The sequence below is a fragment of the Sardina pilchardus genome, chromosome 9 (assembly GCF_963854185.1).
Source record: "Sardina pilchardus chromosome 9, fSarPil1.1, whole genome shotgun sequence".
Lineage (NCBI taxonomy): Eukaryota > Metazoa > Chordata > Actinopteri > Clupeiformes > Clupeidae > Sardina > Sardina pilchardus.
In genome coordinates, this window is record NC_085002.1 from 15,239,920 (window position 1) to 15,255,657 (window position 15,738).

At 39.7% G+C, this 15,738-nt stretch overlaps 1 protein-coding gene across 1 annotated transcript; it reads right to left on the minus strand.

Annotated features, from left to right (window-relative positions):
* Window positions 1–345: 345 nt before the first annotated feature.
* LOC134092820 (inter-alpha-trypsin inhibitor heavy chain H3-like) lies at window positions 346–10,683 on the minus strand. Its single transcript, XM_062545918.1, has 22 exons — window positions 10,528–10,683; window positions 10,177–10,206; window positions 9,902–9,925; window positions 9,255–9,409; window positions 8,843–8,947; window positions 8,442–8,604; window positions 8,239–8,349; window positions 7,543–7,671; window positions 7,332–7,448; window positions 7,045–7,213; window positions 6,722–6,847; window positions 6,445–6,626; window positions 5,805–5,990; window positions 5,000–5,136; window positions 3,910–4,070; window positions 3,269–3,295; window positions 3,113–3,154; window positions 2,111–2,224; window positions 1,713–1,914; window positions 1,398–1,570; window positions 695–806; window positions 346–603 (listed from the first exon to the last, which is right to left on the minus strand). The coding sequence occupies exons 1-22, from the start codon at window positions 10,624–10,626 to the stop codon at window positions 474–476; spliced, it is 2,694 nt and encodes an 897-aa protein (XP_062401902.1). The 5' UTR covers window positions 10,627–10,683; the 3' UTR covers window positions 346–473.
* Window positions 10,684–15,738: the final 5,055 nt, after the last annotated feature.

Genomic DNA, 15,738 nt, shown 5'->3' on the forward strand with positions numbered 1-15,738 from the left:
TCCGGATGCGCCTGGTGGATAAGCCAGTTTGTGATTGGTTCCAGCAAAAGTGAAACGGAAGCAGGAGTGATAAATGTGCAGGTTTCCAGCCTGAGCTGCTGGGTGTAAGGTTACCACACAGGTGTTCACAGAATGACTTTACTTCTGAGAGAGTCTGACTCTTTAAAATGCTCTTCCTATACCCAATGATGGTGCTAGTTATGCTAGTTGTGACTTTAGTTACATGACTTTTGCCAGCTTTGTTGCCCCTTTTTTTAATGTGTTCCTGGCACCAAATTGTCAAACATTCTCAGATCCAACAATGTTGTTGGTGTCTTTTTTGCAACCAAATATGAGTTTACGAGATTTACAGATAATCACATTCTGCTTTTATTTACATTACACTGCGTCCCAACTTTTTTTGGAAAACAGAATTGTATGAACATGCAAACAAAACAGGTATTCCTCCATCACAATCTATGTAACGTCAGCAACTAGAAGAGGCTGGACACCACATAGTCTTCATGGCTCCCGTCGATGAGTCCAGTTCCATTGTTGTGTACAAACCAGCAGGACTCTTTCTCTCCGTTCTTCACATCTCTACGGAAGTCTCTCTGCCAGCCCCTGAGGAGACACAAGTATTTAGGAAATGGTGACACTGAACAGCATCTGATTTAGTTTTCCTGAACATATTAAACGGAAGATGTATGTTTACCTAGTCACAGTCAGCCTGTGTCCTTTAATATCCATTGTGGCATCGGGTTTTTCAGGGTCTTCTCCTGGGCGGAGGTTGCTCACTTCAAACTGTATACCGTGATAAAACTGGCCTGTCGGGTTACATAAACAAGGGCAACGGATGCTATAAATTACTGTATAGGCTGACATTACAGTGAGAAGGAAATCTATACTCATATTTCAGACTGTATCACATAATATGTATTAGCCCTGACAAATGATAGCTATGGTCATCTAGCTAGTTCATGGTTATTAGTCTCCAGGGTGGCATTTCAATTCACATTCACTACATTTAAAAAAGTGTGTGTGTGTGTGTGTGTGTGTGTGTGTGTGTGTGTGTGTGTGTGTGTGTGTGTGTGTGTGTGTGTGTGTGTGTGTGTGTGTGTGTGTGTGTGTGTTTAGCCTAGAACGCCATCTTTTCTTTAGTGTATGGTATCAGAAAATGAGAATGTCTAATAAACTTTACTGTCTATGCTAATAAACGGGCACTGATGCCATCAACGCATCAATCATATAGGTAAGTCACGTTATTTTCGTGAGGTAAAATATAAGAAACAACGTAGGGTAGCAGTGGAAGTGCTGGAAGCCGGCGGCATGCACAGATTGGGAGATAGAACTACAATTATGAAACACCCATTCGATCAAAACAAACTCAGAGATGCTGAGAGCAGCTGCTGTCTTACCCAGCAGTCCGTGGACCCTGGGGGAGAGCAGGTGGCTGTCTATGGTGTAGAAGCCCAAGTAGTCCTGGTGGTACGGGTGCTTATGCCACACCTTGTGCAGAATGATGACAAACTTCACAGAGTCTTTCAGAGTCACCGTCAGACTACGATCTTTTACGACCTGCAGGTCCATGCTGTGGGTCAAATTTTCACCTATTGTTTATCTGATTTTAGCCAATTATGGCTCCATACTTATAGAATATTGTATCTACATGATGTTACCAAAATAATAGTGTCAGAGTGTTGCGTTGAAGACCGAAACAGTCAAATACTCACATTTCATTTTTAGCTACAGCTGGTTCAGACCAGAGGAACTTCATTGTTTTCTTGTTCAAGAACGCCGTGATCCCATCTGTGCTCACCACCAGTTTTATGCCCAACGCCTGGTGAACAATCCCAAAACGGCCAAAGTATGTGTTCACTTTGCTCCCAGGGTCAACTTTCTTATCCCCAATGGTTTGCCCATTCACCACAATGCCTGTGAAAATGATTAAACCAAATACCTTTAATTAGGGACTCTTGGCTCAAGGACTTCTTGGCTATTGTTCGATCATTGAAAGAACCTGTTCACTCAATATTTTGACTAATGAATTTGTTTAGCTTAATTATTAATTTAGCTGACTGTATATATAGGCTATTCAGTGTACGCATACTCTATTCAAAGTTGTCCTTACCCAGCACAGGATCGCTTACTAGGTTGAAAATGGTTCCAACCCTCTCATCAATATTAAAACACAGCACATCATTCATCTCTGGCACCTCAATGATGAAATGAGGGTCTCCATCCACTGCAACATAATATTAACATAAGACTCTTCTGTCAGATGCCAGATGTCTATAATGTTCACAATATACTATACTTCTACAGTACATCTTCCTTTGATCATATAGTACTGTTCAAACTGTATGGATGAATAGATCTGGTAACTTTTCTTTAACAAAACCTTTTAATAATGAACTTTCCCCTCCTATACCAACTGATCCTCATTAGACAAAGTACAACCCAGGTTAGATAATTAGGTGACACCTCATCAGACAAAGTAGGCTACTACCTAGGTTAGATAATTAGGTGGCACCTCATCAGACCAAGTACTTCCTACTGTAGATTTGACAGTAGGCCTACTGTGCGTTCAGACCAAAACCGTAAAAAGCGCCAAAGTCGCTGGTGAAGCTCATAGCCCGACGCTCAACCCAGTTCAGCACCGAAAGCGTCAAAGCCATGACGTGAAACATTCGGACAAACCACAAGCAGCAATCCTGCGAGTTTGACATTCTGCCGAACCGTGTCATAGCTAATTACCATAAAGTTAACTGAGGCTCAACTTTTTTCGACGCCCGTGAAGCTCATGAAGCCACGCTCACGCCCAGAACGGTTTTGACGCCGGTAACGCCGACTCTCCATAGAAAATGAATGATTTCCGGCGCTCTTGACGCTTTTGACGGTCTTGGTGTGAACGCACGGTTAGGTGGCACCTCGAGTTTATCTACAGCAGGTTAGATAGATAGGTCGGAGGCACCTCTCTTTTTTGTTCTGCCCTGATGAAGGTCATGATGAAGGTCATTTGATCTGTTTTATCACAAATTAGCCTATAAATTATTTTTTTAATATGTGCCTTGGATCCGTCTTTTTGTCATAAAACCCATGTCACAAAACCCAAAGACAAATAAAGACTTACCAAAATAAGTTGGAGCAGCAGTGTAATGGTACCGCCTAGTATCTTGAAAACATAAGGCAGTTTTGATGTTTTATCCATGCCACAGTCTTACACATATGATCTTATTTGAATCAAAAATAGGGCTTAACTGTGCAAATTCATGCAGCTGTATCCTACCTTGATCTTGAGGCCTTCCTCTCTGTTCTGTGTGACAACGCAAAACATACAGTATCTGGTAAGATTACTACAAGTGTTTCATTATGCAGTACATAGGAGCCATTTTTAACCATTTATTTTTTGTATTTAATTAATTCTAATAATGTATGCTCTATGTCCTGTTTGGAGAATCTGTGCCCTCAACAGGTCAAAAGGCCATTAAATAGGAAGGTGACCTGGTGGAGGTGTGGCTGACTGGGAGCACACAGCTTTTTGACCATGCTGCTTGCTTGCTACCTGCTGGATCGACTTTTTTTTTGTGCTCCTAGGATTTAACAGATATCCAGTCTGCCTAATCATTCTCTATCATGATACCATAATAACTGTGTCAGTGTTCAAGTATATGAGGACCAAGTGCACACACCACAATAGTAGCACATAACTAGATGTGCTCTGCTTGCATTATTTGTTAGTACTAACAACCAATTTTATCTGCAAAAGGTTCCTGATCATGGCACTGACTAAAAAATATGTCTGATGAGCAGTCCCAATTTAATTAGAACTGATTGTGTGGCATATACTGGTCTCTGTTGTGTGGCATTGGCGAAGTGCACTTTTAGTTACATTGACTTATCCTCATAATTCTTTCACATTTCTTTTACCTTCGGTGAGTTTGTCTGCGATCATTACATCATATGGATTTTCCTTATCCTCTGGCTTTGTGACCACCATGGATGTGAGGGGAGTGACAAAGTTGTACTTGAGGGAAAGGTCCAGAGCCTCTGCAGTAGCATTGGCCCTTTCTTCTGGTGAACCTTTTTCTCTGAAAGAGTAAAACAGGGAATCTAAACCGGGAACCTTTATTTTCATATCTTAGTGAAAAAACATGAACTAGATCAGATCAAAAAATACTTCTGTTACATTTTGTACATAAGATTTTCTAGGGGTGCTAATAATTTTGGGCAATGTGTCTTTGCTAAAACCAAATATTCAAAAGGGGATATATTTTCCTTTTTCAGAATTAATTTGCTTCCCTTCAAGGTTAGATTTTTCCTAATTGTGAACTTTACCAAAGGTGGCAATTATTCTGGAGGGTATACTGTATATGCGTAGGGGAAACAAAACCAAAACTGAAGTGTAGCACCTGACAGAACCTCAGAAGGATACAGCTTTCCTCTTTTCCCAGAGAAGGATCGTCTCCTTTTTTGTGTGTTTTGAGTAGTATTTTCTCTATTTTATCTTTAATTAAAACTCTCTCATTAAAGCTGCATACTTTAAAATCTTGTTACTGGAATATGGAAGTGTATATGCAATGTCATGTAAGAAAACCTCTCAGTGTTGCTCCAGGTTGTCAGCTGGCTTAAAAACAGAGAAGGAGAAAAACACCAAAAACACTATATGCCGTGTAAAACTCAATTCACACAGTGATTCCACCATCCCTGTTATCAGTGCAGGTTATTACACAAATGAAAGAACTAGCCCATCCCTTCTGAGGACCTGTCTGCTTCACATGTGAGGAACAGATAACCAGTAATTCATTAAAAAAGAAAATTAAAAAGTATGGTAAAGCATGACAATGTGAATTGCTGTGTGTGTGTGTGTGTGTGTGTGTGTGTGTGTGTGTGTGTGTGTGTGTGTGTGTGTGTGTGTGTGTGTGTGTTGTTGTAGTAGTAGTAGTAGGGTGTTTCAGAATCAATTTTAGAGAGAGGTAGCCACTAAAAAGCTAACAACATAATTGCAAGGTTCACTGACTTCTTTTCCATGAGTTGCTCAATAGTGAGGTAGGCCCACAGACGCTCTGTGAAGTCCCCAAAGATATACTCCTGCTCTGGGAATGTGTCATCCCACTCCAGGGCAGTTGCTTTGCCCTGTAGCATGTAGTCATCCACCTGGGAAAGTTGATATGAATCGATGGTTATAGTGAGCACTGAGCAAGTTAATTAGTCAATGCAAATGTCCTTGATAATGTGACCGTTTTAATTGTATAATTTCATTTAAGTGATTTTTTTTTTACACTTTTGCTTTTTACATTTATTTTACAATTTTATTACACTGGTGTACAGCCTCGAAGCCAGCCTGATAACCCTGCCCATTAAAGTTGAGGTTGGGAAATTCGGTCTGGACTTGCTCCATTAACAAATGTCTATGCCCATATAAAACTTGATCAATGAAATCCAGGTGGGCTTTGTACAGTGATGGACAGATGAGTAGCGGTGGCTATTCATTCACATGACGCTTTGGTTGATTTTTTTTTTACAGCAAAAGCCTTGTCGCTATAGAAGCTAGATGCTTATATTACTGTATGTTATATTATGTTACTCTGACTGGTTAGGTCTATCCAGTTGTGTGCAGAGGGATTTCCCCCATAGCCCATAATCATGTCCTAATGCTTCAGTTCTAGACTCAAATTATGTATAGAATTGAATTGGCTACGCCAGGCTAACACTGATATGAAAAAAACCCTCAAAAATAGCAGAGTTGTAGTATCTCTAGAGCTCTTGAAAAAAATAGGATGTTTAGGACATGATGTCATGTGAGAAGGAAAGCAACGCCTCACCCCTTGTCCTGACACTTCTATGAGGAAGTTGTCCACGTCATATTCAGTCAGTTGGCCTGCCACCACAATCTCAGAGCCATTGAAGAGCTGCTTAAAGTGGTTGTTTGTCAAAGAGTTCACTGCTTTTTCTGGATATTTGAAGCGCACATCCGACAGAAGAGGACTGGCCACCTCATCATAAAATCCCTGGGAGAGAGAGCTTTAGATCAGGATGAGTTGAGCTGTATAATCCTTTATTGAACTTACAGTATGGAATACATGTACAGCTGTAGAACTTACAGCTGTATTCCAACCATTAGACCTACCATTGTCTTGCCAAATAAAACAGGAGTGACTGTTATGTGTTCTTTATGTGTTCTTTCTTGAGGCCTTCCTAAAAAGACTAATGGTGGCGTAGCATAAGGAGCTGGGCTTGAATGTAGTAGCCCGAAAAGTTGTGGGTTCAATTCCTGGCTTCCACCATTGTGCCCTTGAGCAAGGAACTTTACCCCAAGTTGCTAAGGGGACAATGGTGCTTGTAATATAGTGGGCATAATGTAAGTTGCTTTGGATGGAAGCGTCTGTTGAATGAATAGATGTAAATGTAAAATACAATGATGGCCAGAAATGACAAGCTGCTTGGGGTTTCAGTGCAGTTTACCTGCAGCTGCACAGGAGCATCTGATGCCTCATAGATCCTGCGGGCCACTCCGTTGTTCTGCTTTGCCATCGTGTCCAAAAAGCCGTAGTCCAAGTCGTAACCGAAGCCCAGGGAAAAGAGAGAGAAACTTCCATCGATGGCATCTCGGACGTTCTGTTGGATTGTCATTCGATTGGTCTCTCCTTTTCTCAGAGGAGATATAGTGATTGCAGAGATGCATGCCTGTTTGAACTCCTGTATCGGTATTGGTATATATTATTCAGGAGAAGAAGTATACCTTTGGTGGGATTCCCATCTGTCAATAGTATGATCATAGTCACACTCTTTTCTGGCAGTAGCTTATTTTTCGTGTCACTCTCAATCATCTTCACTGCTGTGAGGAGGGCGTCATTTACGTTGGTCCCTTCAAAGAGAAACGCAATTGGAATTGTCTGTGTGTGTCACCGTTCATACAATTTAAAAAGTACGTAGCAATTTACTTTACATTTTCATATAATGTAGAGGGTCACCATAACTTGGTCCTACATGAAATTCTGGATCTGGATGCAGGAATTTAATTTACCTAAATATCTGTACTGACTTAATACAAGCAAGACTCACATCCTCTTTGATGGATTCTTTTTACAAATTCTTTTGCTGCCATCACATTTTCTTCTGTGGCCCTGGTCATAGATGGCCTCCAGGTCTCAACAATGCTGTCAAACAGGACCAGCGCAAAGTAGTCATCCTCATGCAGATCGCTCAGGATTGTCTGCAATGCGTCTCGTGTCTGTGGAGAATAAAAAAAACAGACCGGATTCAAGAAATTAAATCTGCCCATTTCTTCAACTCACATTGGAAAGTGAACTATCTTGTATTGGCAGGCAGATCTTTTTTTTTTTTTTCACCTGTATGATTTTCCGGCCCGCCATTGAGGTGCTGATGTCAATCACAAACACAACATTCTTGGGAACGCGTGCTAAGTCCGCAGGTGCAAAATGATGGACAAAGTAGCCATTAACTATCTGTAACAGATAAAGCAGGTTTTATATCCTCCTCGGGTAATTTCATTAGAACTACTACAATTACTACTAGTACATCACAGGTTTCTTTTCTTGCCTGAATGTCCCCAATGCTTTCAGCACGGTTCACATCATACTTTATGAAGAAGTCCCCATCGATCAGAGTGCCATCACAGGCAGGGCATGTCCTCTGCTGGTCCAGCGTTGGACTGAAGGACACATGAGCCTGATGGAGGTCCGATGGGATTGGAAGCAGAAACTTTTAAGCAATGTTTCTTTCATTTGAAATATTGTTTTAAGTCAAGGTAAACCAAAATTGGAAACTTAATAAACTTGTCCTGAAAACATGTGCAAAGACTGTTAGCTGTGTAGTACTGAATTATGGACTTGTTTACCATGTCTTATCCTAGATCTGTCTTCCCTGGAAGCCAGAACTTTGGATAATTTGGATAAATGGAAATTAAATAGGATAGAAAACTAACATCTACACTCTGGAGTAGATTAGTTGTACACTAGATACAGGTGTTTTCACAAAGTAGCTAATCTGTGTGTCTGAAGAGTTAATTATTATCAACTGGTTTAGAGAATGGATGCCTTCATGACATTTATATTTGGAAATATTTAGAATAACAGTTTGAGTTGAGGCTTCAGCACAGTCAGAAAACATCTTTCTTTCGTCTTTCGTCTTTACATGATCTGAATGTCCACAACACAGGAAAAATGCAAATATTTCAGAAGAATCAAGGTTTTGTGAGAAGGTAGGAAATATCTGTATTGTCTTGTTTTTGGCCACCTTTTTGTCAGTGACAGTTTTCTCCACCAGGGGCAGTAGTTCATTGGTGAGAAATGTTCCGTAGGCATCCAGGTAGGCAATTCCTTGAGGCTCGTAGATATCTGCTACAATCTAGCAATAAGACATGTGACAAATATTTACTTATTATTTCAAATAACCATCATGGTCAAATGTTTATACATTAGCAGTGAAATTGGTACTACCTCAAAATGCTGGACTAGTTGTTTTGGTTTGACACGGGTCATTATCTCGTAGTTCCCCAGGCGACGCTTCAGCAATTCCTCATACGTCAGGGTGAATATAACCGGACTAAGGGCTGCAATGTTCACTGAAACTGAGAATTTCTCCATCTTTCTGCCTGATGCCCTAGCACACACACACACACACACACACACACACACACATATGAAAGTGACGAGATTGAAGTGAACACTTCAGAATCCACTGAGAATTTCATCATCTTTCTACCTTGGCCCTAGCCGAAAGACAGAAATAAACAAACACAGACAGACACACACACACACACACACACAAACACTCCATATTAACAAACAATTGTGACAGTAAGAGATAAGACACCCCCAACACTTCACAACCAGCTTACTTGACCAGTCCAGCGGTCTGTCCTGATGACACTGCCTTTTCATACTCCTTCTTGGCCTTCTCCTTCTCCTTCACTGCACCCACATAGGTCTTCCCCTCAATTTCCCTAGAAGGAATCATCACAAAAACACAAAAAATCACAAGGAAATATTAATAGTACTGTGGAAATCAACAGGAATTCATTAAATTATTTATCTAGTAGATGTACTGTATCACTATACTAATAGACTGTACTTTGATGTGTAATAATGTAAAGTATGATATCAGAATTTCTTTTGCAGAATGCATCTATTATTTTTAGTGGGCCAGTGTACTATGTACTAAGCTGTTTTTGGCTCTGGTATAGTCTATATAGTGCCAAACAGAGAACGTTTTGATATTGCAAACTACCAAAAAGAAAAATGACAACTAACATGCTGAAGTTGGTGATGAAAGCAGTCTTTGGGAGATCCACCTCGAAGAATATTTCCTTAGAGGAGCTGCCTTTATTCAGAGCTTTGGTGGTCATGACTGTATGAGCAAATCGAGACGCCACCTTGCAGTCCAACTTCACACTCTGAATCTCAACCTGTTCCGAAACCGCAAGTCTTTGTTACAGTAATTTCCTGCGTTAGCCACACTGTGTATAAGCCACAAGAGAGGGTTTTATGCAAGTTAAAAGAAACAAAATCATATGAATACCAAATTAACTGCCCCCGTGTATTAACCTCATAGCTGAAGAAATGTGCAAAATGTAAATGCAAAATCAATCTATAACGGTTAATAGTTGGGAAATTACGGTAGTCCATGTTTGGAGATTTAAACCCTGTGTGTGTGTGTGTGTGTGTGTGTGTGTGTGTGTGTGTGTGTGTGTGTGTGTGTGTGTGTGTGTGTGTGTGTGTGTGTGTGTGTCTGTCTGTCTGTCTGTCTGTCTGTCTGTGCAACACAGTGCAAACACCAGAAGGAGGAAAGGCCCAAATGTATGACTCAATTCCCACCAAAATCAACAATGATATCATTTTGTGGCTTAACAAAGACAAAATATCTCTAACTAAGGCCACTTAAACAATAAATCTCTTACCTCTGGATCATTTATACTCCGTTTCTGTAATAATAATAAAAAAATCATAATTCAGGTCAAACTGATTTTATACTACAGGTTTGGCATTATTGTTTAAAAAGTTTGATAACCTCACTGCACAAAAATATATACCCTAGGATTGCAAAACATGATTTTCAAAAGTAACATGCTACTGTACATGATGCACAAAAAAAGTAGTTATCAAATGTGTAAAACACAGCTCAGTTATACCCATATGCAGAAAGTTAAGTGTTGCATCATTAACTTAAAAGCACCTCAATATGTTTGGTAGTGCCAGTCGTCATCTGAAAAATAAAACAGAATAGGACTGAATAATGAACAATACTGATCATAATACCAAGATTGTAGCTGAGAAATCACAGACTAGTTAACAGCATATTTATAAGATTTATAGGATTTCTTTCTTCTGAAATTATACTTTGTTCCTCATTCGTTACATCAACAATCAGTCCACAGGAACACAACTGAAATGAAGACTAGTCTGATTTCCCATCCCAGGTGAGTGCTGTACTAAGTTGCCTTCCCCACAAAACAAAATTAACTTGTGGTCCTGGGATGAGCCTGACACAAGTTGTAATGAGAAATAGCTGTATTTAGGTACTTACCGGCACCTCTGTGTCCCTGGAGATAACCAGAGCTCCATGAGTACTGACCCATGAACCTACACAGATCCAGAGCATCAGCACAGTCCTGACTGCAGACATGATTCAGCCTGAGCTCAACACTCACTGACTGAACAGCGCTACTTTACTGCAGTCTTATATTTGAGAGGAGCAAAGGTCAGTAACACTACACTCATTCACCTTATAGTTAATCCACACACAGAGGCTGTGTCCAAATTGTCAAATTTCCCTCTGCCTTCTATGATAGCCTTCAGTGTCAGCAAAACATTGAGTCATGCCCAGGGCTGGACTGGGACCAAAAAACGGCCCGGGCATTTTTGGCCATAGTGGCCCACCATGATAATTTACACGATAAAACATATGTGCACACTGTTTTGTTTGTAAAAAATATTTAAGTAAACCGCAGTAGCCTGCATGGAAGCGAGTAGGCTAGCCTACCCTTGCTAAAAAAATATTATTATTATACTCTCTCTCACACACACACACACACACACACACACACACACACACACACACACACAGTGACCTTTAAACCAGCAAGGATGAGGTTGTGCACAAAACTCATGCTATTAAATGCTTCACTAAATAAAACCTGCTATAATTTATGTTGAGCATTTGCACAGTTTTAGCCAACAATTCACCTTGATACTATTTAGTGAAGATGTATAGGCTACACATCCCAAAACATTTTCATTGTTAATTCCATGGGCTATCACCATTCCTGTTTCATTCCATGCGTCTGACTGCATGTCTGTGTGTATGGGTGTCTGCTTGTCGCAAAGAAATGTGATAGTTTGCTTGTTGTACTGCGTCAAGATTGACAACAATTTCGACCAATCGTGACTGTCTTAAGATTTCAGAAGGTTGATGGCGAGCCGACAACTCGTTAATTTAATGGGTAGGCCTATCGCAATTCAAATGCATGCGAGAGGGGTAGGCCTACACAGAAACCCCACAAAAAGACGCGCTCACACTATAAAACTTTGTTTTGCTTAACTGGGTGCTGAATCCTACATGGTTAATACATCTAAAAGAAGCAAGGGGAAGAAGCAGTCGCAGATTTCAAACTTTTAATTGTTCGTTGTGCGCCCAAAAAGTTCAGCCAACATTTCGGCTACTTCTTACCTGCCTCACAGTAGCTATTCTGACCTCCTCCTCAATCTGTCCCTGCTGGGTCACGTCTCTCACCTCTTCCTCCTCCTCCGAATCAATTTGAATAGCTAGGCCTACTCCTTCCTCTGTGTAACTCTGTTGCACACTTGCATGTACCTCTCTGAAGCCTGCACTCGGTGCTGCTTCTGCACTGCTGCTATATGTCGACGGCCCTGTTTGAACTTGTGGTGGCAAACATTTCTGTAATTTTAGCACACTTTTGCTGCATCCACTTGTAGGCTTTTGCCTTTTATCTCGCAACTTCTCTGCGCCCCCCTTGCGCTTTTGTGGTTTGTCTTCGTACATTTTCATATACGGACGGTCTCAAACTCCGGTCGAACTCCAGTCAAGAGGGAGATGAGGCCGGGAGGGAGATAGGGAGGGCCCTGAGATTTCATTGGACTAGCCCAATGTCCATTAAGGCAGTCAACCAATGGGCCGCGATTCGCTACCGTTGTGGCCGTACGCTATATAAATGAGCCTAATTAGAGTGCATGAAAATGCACTCTACTGTTATCCGACATCTTCTTATTACAGTGCATGGAAATGCACTGTACTGTTCTTCCTAGGCTTCTTCTTCTTATTATTATTCCGCTGATCAAATTCATTTTTTCTATTCAGCTTGAACCGTTTAACCTAGAAACTTCATTCAAACGTTGCAACGTAGGTCTTCAATAGGGGCATGCTGCTATGTATTTTTCAACTTTGTAACTTTTATACTTTTTAAACTAAAAATTAAAAACTATTAAAAATTTCCCCATAGACTTAACATTGGCCTCTATGACATCACAAGCAATTAGAATCTTATGCCAGGTGGCCAGCCCCACCTGCAGCAGCCCTCTCTCTCTCAGGCTTTAAGCATACAATCTCTCTGTGAAGACTACATATCCTGTAACTGTTTCCTCTTTCCACAACTGTTTCAAAATAAAAGTCCTCACTGCAATAATACACTATTAAATCATTTAACCATTGAAACTACTCAACTATTTAACTTTTCAACCATTCCCACTGTCAGTTATCATCAACTATGCTTCCGGTCAACTACATGAAACCTCCATGTACCTAGCAACCAACATAGCAACCATTAAAATTAAGCGTTTATGACCGTTTCCATAGCAACCAACATGATTTTACTGCAGTAACTTCTTGTTTCCTGATAGTGGCCACCATGGATGCCCTAGCAACAAATGTTTCAAAATAAAAGTCCTCATTAGCAAGTTAGCTAGTTAGCATGGTTAGCATGGTTAGCATAGTTAGCATTGTTAGCATTTTAAGCTTAACTGTAAAAAATCATCAACTAAGTTAGCCAATCGACCTGGTTAGCATTGTTAGCAAATTTAGCATTGTTAGCATAGTTAGCATTTTTAGCATTACTGCTAGAAATCATTGGTTAAGTTAGCTAATCAACCTGGTTAGCATTGTTAGCAAAGTTAGCATTGCTAGCATAATTAGCATTTTTAGCGTGACTGCTAGAAATCATTATCTAAGTTAGCTAATCAACACTTTAACATGAATAGAAATCATTAGTTAAGTTAGAACTGGAATGTTTCAGCTTTAAACTGTCTACCTTCACACTATCAACTCCCTGTAAACTATGCAACCACCATGTTTACCCTAGCTACACCTTAGTAACCATATCTACATTATCTATCTATTTTTGCATTTTCATGCACTGGTAATTCCTTGGAATTGCATTTCTAGTTATTATTTTTCCTCTAACGTTTTTGTGCGCGCAATTCAGCTTCAACCGTTTAACGTAGAAACTTCATTCAAACTGTGGTGCGTAGGTCTTACTTAGGTGACTTCAGCTATGTATTTTTCAACTTTGTAACTTTTATACTTTTTGAACTATTAAATAAAAACTATTCAAATTTCCCCCATAGACTTAACATTGCTCATTATGACATCACGGCAGCAATTAGAATGTTACCCCAGCTGGTCAGCCACCTGGGCACCAACTGTCAGTTTCTCTCAGGCTTTAAGCATACAATCTCTCTGAAGACTACACATATCCTGTTAAACTGTTTCCTCTGTCCACAACTGTTTCAAAATAAAAGTCCTCACTGCAATAATACACTATTAAATCATTTAACCATTGAAACTACTCAACTATTTAACTGTTCAACCATTCCAACCGTCAGTTATCATCAACTATGCCTCCAGTCAACTACATGAAACCTCCATGTACCTAGCAACCAACATAGCAACCATTAAAATCAAGCGTTTATGACCGTTTCCATAGCAACCAACATGATTTTACTACAGTAACTTCTTTATTCCTGATAGTGGCCACCATAGATACCCTATCAACAAATGTTTCAAAATAAAAGTCCTCACTAGCAAGTTAGCTAGTTAGCATAGTTAGCATTTTTAGCATAACTGTTAGAAATGATTAGCTAAGTTAGCTAATCAGCCTGGTTAGCATTGTTAACATAGCTAGCATTGTTAGCATTTTTAGCATAATTGCTAGAAATCATTAGTTCAGTTAGAACTGTAATGTTTAAGCTTTAAACTGTCTACCTTCACACTATCAGCTTTCTTTAAACTATGCAACCACCATGTTTACCCTAGCTACATCTTAGTAACTATATCTACATTATCTACTGTATCTATACATTTTTGCATTTTCATGCACTCGTAATTTCCCTGGAATTACATTCTCTAGTATTTTTTTTATTATTATTAAATTGGCAGCCTCGGCCCAAATATATGCGTCGGCCCACCGGGCATTGCCCGGTATGCCCTATGGCCAGTCCATGCCTGGTCATGCCTGAATCCAATATTTGTATAAAAATCTGCCTTCTAAGCAGTGGTGGAACCAGAGATTGTAAACATTCTGTGCTTTGCCCGCAGTGTAATCCAGGGTTCAGGGGAATTTATGGAGAAATTTACTGGCACTGCAGTGAATGGCTTTCACTGGCAGATGACTGTAGGTCTTATACAGAGGAGGATTTCAGTGATTCGTGAAACAGACCGAGGAAAAATTATGCGTTGACGTCTATGACTAAGTTATCATACATGTAAAAGCCTAAATTATACGACTGACGCTGTTTTTAGAGCAATTTGACTACCTTTACATTTAACCTCTTATCTGGCAATATAAGGGCCACCTTTACATGTGACAGTGCTCAGTATGTGAATACTGGAAATCTTTTGGAAATTGAATTTTAAAAATGAGGGGAAATCCAACCTTTAAAGACACCTGTTTTCTTTGTGAATGAATAATGTATCATAAATAAATGAATGTTCTTCCTTAAAATACAGGGGGCATGTGAGTACACCCTTATGGGAAACAGATTTTTATTAAAGACCCGTTGTTTCATAGATCCAGGATACTAGTATGCATCCCAATAAAGTTCCCTTGGCCTTTGGAATTGAAAAAGCCCCACATCATCACACACCCTTCACCATACTGTACCTAGAGATTGGTATGTTTTTCTTTTTTTCAGTCAGCCTGGCTGGTTTGATTTGCATTGAGCTCAATAAGCATGAAACCAGCTAATATGCTAACTGAAAAAACACAAAAAATCTGGTTGACTCTATGGGAATTTAACATAAGGGTGTACTCACATGCCACCTGTATTTTAAGGAGAACATTTATTTATTTCCGATACATTATTCATTCACAAAGAAAATTAATTATTATTTATTATTAAGGCATTAAGATCAATTTCCAAAAGATTTTTTTTATTCCTCTTTTAAGTCAACTTTAGCATGGGTATATTCACATATGCTGAGCACTGTACATCTTGTTTTATTCTTTAGTTTTGATGCGATCATGCATATTTCTTATATTAGGCTTTATAAAACATATTGTGTCTTATAATTGCTTTTAAGTAAGTTTTGAATACATCTCATCATAGAAAACATGCCAGGAGAAATATTTTGTTCATAGGGGGGTTGTCTGACAATAACAGTCATGATGGCTATAAGCATGATTTTATTCAAGTATTGTCAATGAAACAAAGTTCAGCTGGTACCTTGATGCCTGCTACAAGTGATATGGCAGTGGACATGATCAGAATTCCACAAATCTTGCCA

Coding starts and splice junctions, on each gene's coding strand:
- LOC134092820 (XM_062545918.1), bottom strand. CDS start 10,626: ATGTCTGCAGTCAGGACTGTGCTGATGCTCTGGATCTGTGTAGGTTCA. Junction 9,410..9,901: donor GGAGTATAAATGATCCAGAG/GTAAGAGATTTA, acceptor GTTTCGGAACAG/GTTGAGATTCAGAGTGTGAA. Junction 5,991..6,444: donor ATGCTCCTGTGCAGCTGCAG/GTAAACTGCACT, acceptor TCTCTCTCCCAG/GGATTTTATGATGAGGTGGC.